Source organism: Nicotiana tabacum, chromosome 14 (genome assembly GCF_000715075.1).
Source record: "Nicotiana tabacum cultivar K326 chromosome 14, ASM71507v2, whole genome shotgun sequence".
NCBI lineage: Eukaryota > Viridiplantae > Streptophyta > Magnoliopsida > Solanales > Solanaceae > Nicotiana > Nicotiana tabacum.
In genome coordinates this window covers 35,348,064-35,363,044 of record NC_134093.1, presented here as the reverse complement: position 1 = coordinate 35,363,044, position 14,981 = coordinate 35,348,064, and the positions used below count along the sequence as shown (strand labels likewise).

General features: G+C 34.7%; 1 protein-coding gene across 1 annotated transcript; it reads left to right on the top strand.

Moving 5' to 3' along the window:
- Nucleotides 1-1,214: 1,214 nt before the first annotated feature.
- LOC107806548 (uncharacterized) lies at nucleotides 1,215-5,993 on the top strand. The gene is made up of 3 exons (XM_016630719.2): nucleotides 1,215-1,541; nucleotides 2,417-2,530; nucleotides 3,188-5,993. Exons 2-3 carry the CDS (start codon nucleotides 2,506-2,508, stop codon nucleotides 5,923-5,925), a joined length of 2,763 nt encoding a protein of 920 aa, XP_016486205.2. The 5' UTR covers nucleotides 1,215-1,541; nucleotides 2,417-2,505; the 3' UTR covers nucleotides 5,926-5,993.
- The last annotated feature ends 8,988 nt before the right edge of the window (nucleotides 5,994-14,981 follow it).

Here is a 14,981-nt window from a genome sequence, read left to right as displayed (position 1 = left end):
AATTAAAAAGAGGGGAGTATTTTTTTCAATTATATTTTGAAAAGTTTAATTTTTTATCCTTATAAATGGTATCAGAGCCAGGTATACTTAGGACAAGTTAGGTTTGATGATGTCTTTAAGCTCTTTTTCTTAAAATAGATTAGATTTGTCTGCAAAATTTTAATGTATTGAATATAAAAGTGTTGCTACAACATCCTGCTTAATTTGTAGTTTGACTAAAAAAAATTTATTAAATTACTTGAATATTTGATGTTGCATTTATTATTATTTTCGTTAGTGAGATACCTCATCCCATTAATTTTTTCTTATAAATTCTGTTGATATCATTAGAGTTGCCTCTTGGTTAGAAGGATTTATATAAATTCTATTTTATAGGCAATTGCAGCTTTATCTCAATCACGCCGAAATAAGTCAGTTATTTTTTTTTTTCAAAAATATAATATATTTGAAATACTTTTAAATTTATATAAAAATTGGTGATCCTTATACAAATAATGGCCTTATAACCATTTTTATTTCTTTATTTGACCTTCAAATAGCCAATTACATATTGATTGCTTTAGCTTGCTACAATTAGTGAGACATTAAATTATGTAATATTTTCTCTTACCAAAAAGTGTGTGCTCGATAGAATTTTTCACCATTCAATATTTACTATATTCATTTATTTATATTAATCTTACTTTAAATTTCTCTTCCATTATAGATTTTGTATTTAATTTTGTACTGCCAATTTAATTATCTAGATGAAACGATTCATTAAATACCATCCTAAACAAGCACACTAAATTTAAATTTAATTGAGCAACTCAAAATTGGTATGCATGACAAAGTTAACAAAGAAGTATCTTAAGTTATTCACAATTAACTAGAGAAGAATTTGTAGATTTTATACTTTAAAACATGTTAAATATCGTAAATTAAAATTTTAAAAGTTTACAACAACAATAACATATTAAGTGTAATCCCTCAAGTGGGATCTAAAAAGGTAGTTATACGCAGTCCTTAAACCTACCTTGTGAAAGTAAAATACTGTTTCTGATAAACCCTCAACAAAATTTAAAAAGTTTATTAAAAAATTATCATACTCTAAAAAATTTAACTAATAAGTATATATAATACACATAACAACAAAATGTGATGTATTGACCATGTCATTTTTTATGGTAAATGGAATATACATTATGGACTTCACTTCGCCACCCCTAAAAATTAGATTGAACACAACATAAAACACTTGATTTAGTACCAATAGTTGGTAAAAACCAAGATCTTACATCGGACTCCAGTTTATGTTTTTACACTAATCACTCTCAACTAGATTTTGACCAGATTATTGAAGTGAAAAACTCCTCACCTGGTAACTCTATTCATTTAGCTCCTTAGAGCATAAACCCTAACATTGCTAAAACCCCTTTCTGATATAACCTCATGGTCCATTTAGTTCTTGGGGTGTTAAAGTTCTTCACCCCAAAATCCAAATCTTTGTGGTTTTTCATTTTTGGCTCCTAACCAGCAACTATTTGAGCTATCAATCAGAGGTATAATATGTAACAAGTTTGAGTCTTTCTTCTCCAATTCTTGCTTTTTATTTTTCCTTTGTTTTTATCTGATTCTCTATTTGACCCAGGAAAAACCATCTTTTTTTTTATAGCCATACACCTAATAAATTAGTCTTTTGTAAATTTAGTTGCAACCCGATTCTTGTTTTTCTTTGTACTCTAGAATTTTCAAAGCTTCTTACTTGGAAGCCAGGTATATAATAGATTAATCTCTTTGTTTCAAATATTTAGTTTTAATTCAGTTCTTGTTTTGCGGTAGATTCTCCATTGGAGCCAGGAAAGTTTGGAACTTTGATAGCCCAGCAGTGTTGTCAAAGGCTCATTTAAGGCGCGCTTAAGCCCTGAAGCTCAGAAAAGCTCAGGGAGGGCGCTTTGCCTCGCTTAAGCTGCGCTTCAGTGTAGGCAATGCACTATGGGGTGTGCCTCATTGCCCATGAGTTCTGTCTTGAATCTAGTGGTACTAAACAACAAATATTTTTGGCAAATAAGTGCATTAGTTGTTGAAGAAAAATTAGGAATGCGTTTGTTTCCTTCTTCTTAAATGAAATATGTATTTTTATTTTTTTCCTTAGTTGCACCTTTTTTACTAAAGTCCGCACTTTAATTGCTTGTTGTGCTTAAAGCCCCAATCGACCTGGAGCTCTTTTTGGAGCTTTCACTTTTGACAACAATGTAGCCCAGAACATAAAGAATTGGTCTTTTGTGTCAAAACTTTAGTTGTAATCTATGTTAAAACACTTCTGCGGGACTGTTGAAGGATAGTTTGATTAATTACCTACAAAAAATAGATTTTATTTGCAATCTGTTTGTTGTCTAATACCTAGTTTTATATGTTTTATTTGTTTTTGTTTCAGGTTGAGATAATTTTAGGTCAAGACTTTTCGATTTGTCTATTTGGCAGGTTGAGAGAATAATGACATAGCCTCAGCTGCAACACACTAGGATGAGGTTGCAATTGATTAACAAAGGTAACCCAATTACATTTTTTGTTATAAGTCAGATGTAACCTAATTTTTTGACTGCTGTTCCTTGGAAAACTGGAAAGATTAGAAGCATTTCTTGTCCAGTGTTGCTTATTACCTTCCATTGATTGTGAAACATTTTCTTTGTTGCTGTAAAACCTTGTGTGTATCTCAGCTATAAAATTTTGATCTTCAAGTACCTACATGATGCATTAGTTGGGATTAATCTATCGTAAGCAGTTTTTAGCACATAAGTCGGAGCAGTACTGATTGCTGGCAGTTCTGCTGATCTTCTTATAGACTCCATTCATGTAAAAATTACCAAAGACAACTTATTACATCCAGTTGAACAGAATGCATATAAGGATTCATATAGCCAACCTCAACTAGATAAGGATTGAGCGTAATTATTGCTGTTGTTGTTTAAGTATCTGCATGATGTTATTGATTAGCTTTAAAGATTACTTTTTTGTTCAAATTTACTTAAAGAACTTACCTACATGATGGTTATTGATTATGATTTAATGATACTTTTTATTCACTTAAAGAACTTGGAAAAAAAGAAACAAATGACAGCCGGGAGTATTTATTTCTTTGTAGCCTTCTTTTCTTTGATTGCAGCACTATATCATAGTTGCTTACTCTTTTTATATTCTGCTTTAGGATTGCGATCTCAGTACGATTTAAAAAGCACCTCTGTATTTGCTAATTGCAAGAGGTTCTCCGTTTTCAATAATGGATATTCCAACTTGGATAGACCTGTCAGTTCCTTCATTCCAGAGAGGAACCCTGAATTTCCAAACAGATCGGAGAATGTGCAAAATGGAGTAGATAACGTGCATGGGTGGAGCGAGGCCTTTTCAAGCAAATTGGAGGGTGTAAGGCAAGCAGTGGATAATGTTTGCAAGATCTTGCAGAGTGGTCCTTGGGGACCTTCCGTGGAGATTGCTTTATCTAAATGTGATGCAAATCCTATCACTGAGTTGGTCACTGGAGTATTAAGGCGGCTAGACGATGTCAATGTTGCATTAAACTACTTCCGATGGGCTGAGAAGAAAACTCTCCAAGCACATTGTCCAGAAGCATATAATTCACTTCTCATGGTAATGGCCAGGAGTAGAAATTTTGAATATCTGGAACAAATTCTGGAAGAAATTAGTCTCGCTGGATTTGGCCCATCTAACACTGTATCGATTGAGTTGGTTGCAGGCTGTGTAAAGAAGCGAAAACTGAAAGAAGCTTTTGATATAATTCAAACCATGAGAAAGTTTAAGATTAGACCTGCATTTTCTGCATATACAACTCTAATAGGTGCGCTCTCTGCTGTTCAAGAACCTGATCTCATGCTCACCCTCTTTCATCAGATGCAGGAATTAGGATATGAAGTAAATGTACATTTATTCACGACAGTAATTCGAGCTTTTGCCAGGGAGGGCCGAGTTGATGCTGCTCTCTCCTTATTGGATGAGATGAAAAGCAATGCTTTTGATGCAGACATTGTCCTCTATAATGTTTGCATCGACTGTTTTGGTAAGGCTGGCAAAGTTGATATGGCCTGGAAATTGTTTCATGAGTTGAAGGCGCATGGTATTTTGCCTGACGACGTGACATATACCAGTATGATTGGGGTTCTTTGCAAAGCTAATAGATTGAATGAAGCTGTAGACTTGTTTGAGCAGTTGGAATTCAACAGGACCGTTCCATGTGCATATGCTTATAACACCATGATCATGGGTTATGGATCTGCCGGAAAATTTGATGAAGCATATAATTTGCTCGAGAGACAAAGACAAAAAGGATCCATACCAAGTGTGATTGCATACAATAGTCTTCTTACTTGCCTTGGGAAGAAACAAAGAGTTGACGAGGCATTAAGGATATTTCAGGAAATGAGGAAAGATGCTGCACCTAATCTTTCGACCTATAATATTCTCATAGACATGCTCTGCAGGGCAGGGAAGCTTGATGGTGCGTTAGAAATTCGTGACACCATGAAGGCAGTTGGCTTGTTTCCTAATGTATTGACTGTGAATATAATGATCGATCGTCTATGTAAGGCTCAACAACTTGATGAAGCTTGTTCTATCTTCGAAGCTATGGATCATAAAGTTTGTACACCGAATGAATTCACATTTTGTTCTCTGATAGATGGCCTGGGTAGGCAAGGGAGAGTCAATGATGCATACAGACTCTATGAACAAATGTTGGATTTTGATCTTACTCCTAATGCCATTGTCTATACATCTCTCATTAGGAACTTTTTCAAGTGTGGAAGAAAGGAAGACGGCCACAAAATTTACAAGGAGATGGTTCGCCGAGGAACTTCTCCTGACCTTACCCTCCTTAACACTTATATGGATTGTGTTTTCAAAGCAGGTGAAACAGAGAAAGGTCGGTCTATTTTCGAGGAAATCAAGACTTGGGGATTCACTCCAGATGTACGGAGCTATTCTATACTAATCCATGGCCTCATAAAATCCGGCTGTGCTCGTGAGACATATGAGCTTTTCTATGCAATGAAGGAACAGGGGTACGTGCTGGATACTTTTGCTTATAATACTGTTATAGATGGATTTTGCAAATCAGGTAAAGTGAATAAAGCTTATCAGCTGCTTGAAGAGATGAAAGTAAAAGGTCTTGACCCGACTGTAGTAACATATGGTTCTGTCATTGATGGGCTTGCCAAGATTGACAGACTTGACGAAGCTTACATGCTTTTTGAAGAAGCAAAATCTAAAGGTATTCCATTAAATGTGGTTATATATAGTAGTCTAGTAGACGGATTCGGTAAAGTGGGTAGAATAGACGAAGCATATCTAATTATGGAAGAATTGATGCAAAAAGGCTTGTCACCAAATGTATACACATGGAATTGTTTGCTTGATGCATTAGTGAAGGCTGAGGAAATAGATGAAGCCCTTGTCTGCTTCAAGTCGATGAAGGAGTTAAAGTGCACTCCAAATACTTTTACTTATAGCATCATCATTAATGGTCTCTGTAGAGTAAGAAAATTCAATAAAGCATTTGTATTTTGGCAAGAGATGCAGAAAGAAGGGTTAAAGCCCAATATGATCACCTATACAACCATGATCTCTGGACTTGCGAAGGCGGGAAATGTATCAGAGGCTGATAAACTCTTCCAGAAATTCAAGGGCAAAGGAGGTATACCAGATTCTGCTTGTTACAACACTATGATAGAGGGGCTAAGCATCGCAAACAGGGCGATGGAGGCATATGAGCTATTTGAAGAAACACGATTAAGAGGATGTAATATATATACAAAAACTTGTGTTATTCTTTTAGATGCATTACACAAGGCAGAATGTCTTGAGCAGGCTGCAATTGTGGGTGCTATATTGAGAGAAATTGCAAAATCGCAGCATGCTTCAAGATCTTTATAATGTTTAACATAGGTACTTGTCACAATAAATATTTTTCTGGTTTCATAATTCAAGGATTTCATCTTCTTTTATTTCTTATTTATTGGTCAAACAGTTGCCACATTACATGTTTCTTTTTTTCTTCTACACACAGCACACACACACACATGTACACATATATAATTATATTTTATTGTCATTCTCTCTGCTGAAACTCCAAAGCCATTGCCGAACTGGAAATCAGAGTCGCAGAACTACTCCTGTATCTGTAGTAGCTTGACTACCTGCACACTTGGTTGGCATTTTTAAGTGCCTGGTTCTTGTTTGGTTTAGTCTGACATTGATTCTTAGTATATATTAAGGACTTTGACTTGGTCGAATGATTACTTGTTTCAGTCTTGAGGCGACTTGGATGCTTTTATCTTGGCTTTTGCTTATTATATTTGTGAAAATTATGTGTTTATCTTGGCTTGCTTATTATGGATAATCATGTCTAAGGAGATTTGAAAGGTCTTTTTCCTCACTTGAATGGAAGAATGAAAGAGAGAGTCAATTGTATTGTTCCTTCTCATACTACCGATAGGGAAATTCTTACATAAGCCTAAGGAGACCTTTGTTACTGGGGAGTATCTAATTTTACAAAGGGGCAGTACCACTAAAATAATCTTGAAACATTGACCGAGTTTTTTTTATTTTTATGAAGAAATAAGTTTTCATTAAAGGCATCACAAAAATTTACAAGAGTGAAAAAGGTGACTGCTCAGATACAAAGATTAATTTATAACTAGAGAGCATACACCTTCCAAAAGTTGTTCACACCTAGATACAGGAGATTGGTTAAGCCAGCTAAATAAATCCATTAAACATTTAGAGAGTATGATTTGAAGTTGAGATCCCATCAAAACACCTACGGTTTCGTTCATTCCATATACACCAAAAGATTGAGGCCGGTACACCATTAACCATGTCTTTTTGATGGGTTTTCCAACTTTCCAAGAGCACCAACTTTCAGAGGCATCTTTGATGGAGCTAGGCATGACCCAGGCTATCCCAAAAATTGTAATGCAAAAACAAATGTCTCACACTCTCGAGGTTCATTCTGCACATGTAGCATCTATTTACAGTCGGGATGCATCTCTTACTTAGATTGTCTTGGGTAAGAAAATCTTCATACAAAGCTAGCCAGCAAAAACAGATCACTTTGGGAGGTAACTTTGTCTTCCAGATTAGCTTCCATGGCCAGTTATCAATCAGTTCTTTGTTGGAGCACAAGAGAGCATATCCTTGCTTGACTGTAAAATCACCCTTGTCCGAGTTTTATACCCCCTCATAACTAGATAATTCTTTCATATTGGATAAATATTGTATATTTGGGATCTTACATAATATTTTGGACATTAAAATCAACTTTAAAATCAATTAGAATTGATTCTTTCTTTTAAAACCCTATTCCCCCACAAACTCTTCAAGATACCAACAACTATATATCTAGTGTAGTGTATTTTCACAAATGGGGTCCGGAGAAGGTAGTGTGTATGTCATGTGTCCTTCATCGCCGAAAAGATGGTGTATTCTTCTTCAGTTTATTAAACCTAATTTTTCTTTGGATCTCGATTGAAGTACACTCCTTTACTCTTTTCTATAATTTTATGTTTTACATCTTTAGGAAATAAATTAAGTAATATATATACATCTAAAGTTTCTTCTTCTCTTTTTCTCAATGTCTGATGTGTCGTGAAGCTTGGGATTCAGAGTACTTAGAGAGAGCAATATATGGTAAATTTTCAATCCTAGAACAATTATATGGTGTTATTTTAGAATATTGTATTGGTTCATCATAGGTAAACCTTTGTTCGTACTTAAAACTTTTGTTGGTTTGACAAGATTTAGTTAATGCTGTGTATGGAGGGGTATATGTTAGTGAAAATTTCTTACTTGATTAAAGTCGACATTCTTCACTTGTTCGATTAGTAAACAGTATCAAATAAAGATCATCAAAGTTGGTTTTACTCTATGCCCATTATTCTTCCATGTGTGAAAAAGTGAACAATTTTCTTTTGTTTTGTTATTATTTTTAGTGACATTGTACTCAAAGAAATTGCAGTATCGCAATGAGAATACCAAAAATGAAGAAAAATACACTTGCTACCACATTTGTTAGTACGTAGATGATCTACGCTTTGTCATTTTTCACATTGCTTTATATGCAACTTTGTAGATGATCTTATAGTATAAATTTTTTTATACTGCCAATGCTCTATGCTTTATGTGGGTCCCTCCTTGCCAAGGCATACGCTAATTTAATCATTTTAGTAACACAAAATATTCTATTACTAGATTCGAAAAGAAATCAAGATTAATTGTGGTGATGAAAAACGTGGCAGACAACCCTTCGGGATTGCCCAATTGGTTTGGAGGGCGGTCATCCATACGGATGATCTGGGATCGATTTCCCCTCAATGCCTTCTGCGTTGAACCTGTCGCACAGGGCTTGTCTAGTGCGGTTTACCTTCCCTGTATGGTTTGCAGGCTATTACACAGGGGGCACAGGGGGGTTTACTCAGTGCTCACCCGAAGGGCAGAGGCTGGTTGTAGCGGCTGCGGGTTTCCCCTCTTGACAAAAAAAAAACGTGGAAGGCTTGGTCAAGTTTGCACATAGTTTCCTCAAACCTTGGTCATGTCCATTACATTTTCCATAAATACGAACCTTGGTTTCAAGAACTACACAATGTCCATGAATACTTCAAGTTCGTTTATTTCTCGAATCTTATAATAAGATATTTGTGTTACTAAAACGATTAAATTCGTTGATGCCTTGGCAAGGAGGGCTTCATAATAGAGTACAAACCTTTTTAGTTTGAGTTTAGTTCCGTGTATTGAAACTATAAAAATAATAATACTATAGGGTCACCTACAAATTACAACGCAGTAGGTAAAGCAATGTGGAAAATAATTAGGCAAGCGACTAAAACATATGATACTGACAAGTATAAAATTTCTATTTTTAGTCATTGCAATTTCTTTAATTGAGTACAACTATAATTTGTAATGCCGTTGACATCCGTTAGTTGCATAAATGATAAATGATGTTGTATGTCATATTTCATCAAATATTTCTAGGAAAAATACATAAAAACCCTCCTAACTATGACGTTTTTTCAAATATAGACACGGAAACTTTGCAAAGGTCCTAGTACCCCTTGAACTAGTTGAAAATGAAATTAATAACCCTTTTATGTTTACGTGAGATGCATGAAATGAGGGTGGATTGGAAGAAAGGAAGATTAATAGCCCTTTTTTATTCCATTCTTATTTTCTCAATCTTTTACTATTTAGTTTTTCCCTTGTTCTTCCTTCTTTCCCTTAATCCATCTTCTTCCCAAATTCTTGGCATTTTTATAAGCTTCACGGTTATGGCAGAATTTTTTCAGTTCACAAATGTCCGACACACACACACACACAAACAGTTCCGTTATTAAATGCTAGCTAAGAGTCCTATCACCATTATTTTCCAAGTAAAAAGCCTCAATATTATCTTCCAAATGAATAGCAGAAGAACAATTTTTTTGGACCTATATATGCAAAAAGGAAAATAACGTGTCAAAACAGGATTGGTTCGTGAAACTTGTTTTGGATGTGGAGGGTTCTATTAATTCCACTTTCAACTAGTTCAAATCTCGGCTCCCTTCAAGGAAAAAGCGGGATACTTAGCTGAAAGGGTAAACAAGGCCGAGCGCTTTCAAAGGTTGCTCCAGATGCCTGAAGCCTTGTGGAATGATTGTGGAGAATTTAGGCGTGTCACGCCAACCATCTTCCAGTTCCTGAATAATCATTCCCGGATAATACTTGTGTACTAGGATTTTTGCAAAGTTCCAGTGTCTCTTTGAAAATAAAAGGTCATACTTTAGGATGGTTCCTATGTATTTCCCAATTATTTTACAAAGCAAAGGACTTTGCCTTTATTCCTTTGGTCATTTTTTTCTATAAGAGGGATCGGAGGGAATGGAACTTCAATTTTTAAGATGAGGTGCTTCTAGTCCGTTCAGAAAAGAATGCAATATTTTTATATTTTAAAATAATTTAATTTTAAATTTTATTTATTTTACTTTTAATAAAAAACTTTTATAGCAACACAAAAATTATGAAATATTTAAATTCACAAATTATAATTTTTTTTATAGCCACACAAATATTATGGCATGTTTAAAGACAATAAATATCAAAAGTCTTTTCTTTTCTTCTTAATCAAAATATATCCCATAAATTAAGACGGGGGATTATATCATTTTCAACAGCTTTTTTTTTTGGTTCGCCTTTTATCTTAAAACTTAGAGATATTACTTAATAATACTTGTGTGAATTTTTAACTCAAAATATTGTTCTACTTTTTATCATTTTAACATAGATTTAACATTAGAAAATATTTTTATTTAATTGTTTTCCATTTATTTAGGACTTTGAATCGACGTTTAATTATTAAATTTCTTATTTGAATTATGTACAATCCTAAATTTAGAACTTTAATATCAAATAAGATTTTACTTTATATAAAAACTTTATGTATTTGAGCTATGTAACATAATTATATATTCTATGATATCACTTTTTCTAATATTTAGGATCTTGATTAAGAATTTCAAGTCGCTTGCTCAATCACACACTTCTCCTATAACTAGGGGTGTACATAGGTCGGGTTGGTTCGGATTTTTCAATTGTCAAGCCAAACCAATGGTGTCAGGTTTTTAAATTTATAAACCAAACCAAACCAACAAAGTTGGGTTTTTCAATCTTGGTTTTTCTCGGATTTTTGGGATTTTTTCGGGTTTTCGGGATTTTTTCCGGTAAAGTCTTCATAGCATAAAATATGTAATTTGTACTCTAAATATTTCTTAAGTCCTAGTAAAATACAACTATATAATGTGTTTTCCAAGAAACTAACACAATAATATGAGATAAGTCATAGCATTATACTAAAATATTCAATAACAAAGATAAAATAATAAAATTACATAAAATAAATATTGCTAATTAATAAGCCATAATGAAAATTAACATAATCTAAAAATACTATATAGGTCATGCTAAAATAAGTATAGCTAATAAGTACTAATATTAATTACATAACTAAGCACTAAAGAAAAAGATAAACTAAGTTATGCATTTTCATTATAAACCAATGTAAAACTAAAATAATTATCCAACACTATTGTCATTCCTAGTATTGAATTGAATTTCTTTTGTTAGCATTAATATTGATTTGAACTTTGTTTGAGTTACTATATTTATGGGCTATAAAATTTATTTACCATTCAAGAATGTTAAATCTAAACTTGAAATAATACGTTAAAAGATAAAACTGTGAAAACGTTTAAGAAATATTTATAAATTACATTACAATAAATATTTATATGTATAAAATATTTTTAAAAATTATATAAATGTACTATCGGGTTGGTTTGGTTTCGGTTTGACTTTTGTTTAGTTAAAACTAAACCAAACCAATTATTGTCGATTTTTATTTTTCAATACCAAATCACATCGGGGGGTTTTTTCCGATTTGACTCGGATTATCGGTTTGATGCGGCTTATTGGTTTTCTTTGTACACCCCTACCTATAACACTAGAACAAACTGAATAAAGAACCATAGAACGAATCCAAACCCCTTCACATGATTAACATTTATCACTTTGGAACTACTAATTTTTATTTAATTTTATTTTGTAACAGATACATCTTTAATTTGAATATTATTTATGTTCTTAAAAACTTTGTTGCCATTAATATGGAGGTAATCTTTATTTGCTATGCAGGAGAAGTCATATACTCCCTCCATTCACTTTTGATTGTCCACTTTTGACTTTGTACTCCCTTTAAGAAAAAATAAATGAAGTATGTATTTTATTATTTTACCCATAAGAATAACATTTTCATAAGTCTTGGAAAATTATTTGGAAAATGAGTAGTTAATGATAAGGGTAAAAAATGATTGTCTCTCTCTTGATTTAGTATAGTGAACAAGTAAAAATAAAAATGTATTTTAGTATAGTGGACAAGTAAATTAAAGTAAACGAAGGGGGTACTAATAGCTTATTAAAGTGAATGAAGGGAGTACTAATGATACCAACTTGTCACGACTCAAAATCCCAACCTGTTGTGATGGCGCCTATCTCGATACTAGGCAAGCCGAAAATCTCAATAAACCAAAACTTCTCTTTAAGGTTGAAAATATAATATTTAAATACAATACAAACACTCCCCAAAACCTGGTGTCACTGAGTACATGAGCATCTAATATGAATACAAGTCTGGAAAATATAGTCTATAATAGTCTGAGACCAAATACAGTAAACAAAGAGATAGAGAAGGAGATACAAGATCTGCGGAACATGGTAGCTACCTCAAAATCTTCTGAAAATCAACCACTCGAAAGGATCAACACCCCCTATGTCCGAGAATACCTAGATCTGCACACGAAGTGCAAAGTGTAGTATGAGTACAACCAACTCAGCAAGTGACAATAATAAATAAGAAAATAAAGATAGTAACGAGCTACACAGTTATGGTTCATTTTCAGTAATTCCAGCAAGAATAGACATGCTATCAAATCTGGCAGTTTAATGTCAAATCAATTTTTATACAGTTTCTGTTCATGTAATTCGTATATCAACAATCTTTCAGAGATTTCACAATAATGACAGATAGCAACTAAGTGCAACAACAAATGAAAATCAAGTACAACCTCTTAGGACAACAATCACTCACAAGGATCCCGGCCCTCATCACTCCCTGGGCTCTCAGCCCTCATCACTCACTCTCAATCGGTGCCCGCACTCACTGGGGTGTACAGACTCCGGAGGGGCTCCTACAGCTCAAGCGCTATAATCTGCACGGGCAACTCACGTGCCATAATATAAATATCTGGATCCGCACGGTCAACTCACGTGCTGCACGGCCAACTCACGTGCTATAGTATAATATAAGGATCCACAGGGCCAACTCACGTGCTGCACGGCCAACTCACGTGCTATAGTATAATATAAGGATCAGCACAGCCAACTCACGTGCTGCACAGACAACTCACGTGCTATGATATCAATATCTCATAATCAGATCCTCTGCCTCTCTGAGTCATAAATCTCTCCAGTCTCTCGGGCTCTCATTAATCATGAAATCAGCCCAAACAACAATGATATGATGTATCAATAATAATAACAGAGACTGAGATAAAATGTGCAAGTAAAAACTGAGACTGAGTACATATAGCATTTAGCAGGCAATTCTACAAGTACGCGATCTCTGTGGGTCCCAACAGTACTATCACATAGCCTAAGCATGATTTCTAACATGATTTACAGTCAAATATTTATCAACACATAGAGAGCATATAGCTAACAACAAATTATTCGACTTTACAGTTTCCCTGGATGGACCAAGTCACAATCCTCTCGGTGCACGCCCACACGCCCGTCACCTAGCATGTGCGTTACCTCCAAAATAGTCACATGATACCAAAATCCGGGGCTTAATACCCTCAGGACCAGATTTAAAATTGTTACTTACCTCAAAACGTGAAACTCTTTACTCTGCTATGCCTTTGCCTCGCAAATCGGCCTCTGAATGCCTCGAATCTAGTCACAAATAATTCGTTTCAGTCAATAAAATTTATTGGAATTAATTCCATAAGAAAATACTAATTTTTCATAAAAATCCAAAATTTAGCTCAAAAATCGCCCGTGGGGCCCACGTCTCGGAACCCGACAAAAATTATAAAATCTGAAAGCCCATTCAACCACGAGTCTACCCATACCAATTTTACCAAAAATCCGACCTCAACTCGACCCTCAAATCTACAAATCATATTTCTAAATTTCTAAGTTCTAATCTCCGATTTACACCTCAAAATCATGTAATCTAGTTGGATTATTCGATGATAATTCAATATTATGGAGTAGAAATGATCACAAGGGACTTACCTCAAGGTTTCCTTGAAAATATATCAAAATCGCCTCTCCTCAAGCTTCAATTTGTCAAAAATAGCGAATGGGACGAAGTCCCTATTTTTATAATTCTGCCCACACAACATCGGTTCTGCCTCGATCTTGGCCTTCGATCGAGGTCCTTGATCCTGGCCCTCGATCCTGCACCTTGATCCTGGCCCTCGATCCTAGGCCTCGATCCTGGCCCTCGATTCTAGGCCCTCGATTCTAGGCCCTCGACCCTGACCTTCGATCATGTCTTCGACCCTGCCTTCGATCGTGGCCCTCGACCCTGGGCTCGATCTGGGCTCGATTTCTGGGCTCTATTCTGAGAGATTTCTGGGCTCGATTTCTGGCAGAAGAAATTTCCAACAGAAGGAAATTGCAGCAGCTGTTGTAGTTTAATTTTTGATCCGTTAACAATCTGAAACTCACCCGAGGACCTCGGAACCTCAACCAAATATACCAACATGTCCTAAAATATCATACGAACTTAGTCAAATCCTCAAATCACCTCAAACAATGCTAAAACCATGAATTACGCCCAATTCAAGCCTATTGAACTTTGAAATTTTTAATTTCTACAAATAACGCTGAAGCCTACAAATCACGTCTGATTGACCTCAAATTTTGCACACGTCATAAATGACATAACATACCTATTAAAATTTTTAGAATCGAATTTCGACCCCGATATCAAAAAGTCAACCCCTCGGTCAAACGTCCCAAAAATTCAACTTTCGGCATTTCAAGTCTAATTCCTCTACGGACCTCCAAAAATTCTTTCGGACACGCTCCTAAGTCCTAAATCACCATACGGAGCTATTAAAATTATCAGAATTCGAATCTGAGGTTGTTTACATATAGGTCCATATCCGGTCCATTTTTCTAACTTAATTTGTTTTTAATTATGAGACTAAGTGTCTCTTTTCACTCCGAATTCCTTTCGGACCCGAATCAACTAACCCGATAAGTCATAAATCAATAGCAAGGCATAAATTGAGCAGTAAATATGAAAATGGAGTTATAATATTCAAAATGACCGGTCGGGTCGTTACATTCTCTCCCATCTTAAACAAACGTTCGTCCTCGAACAGGTT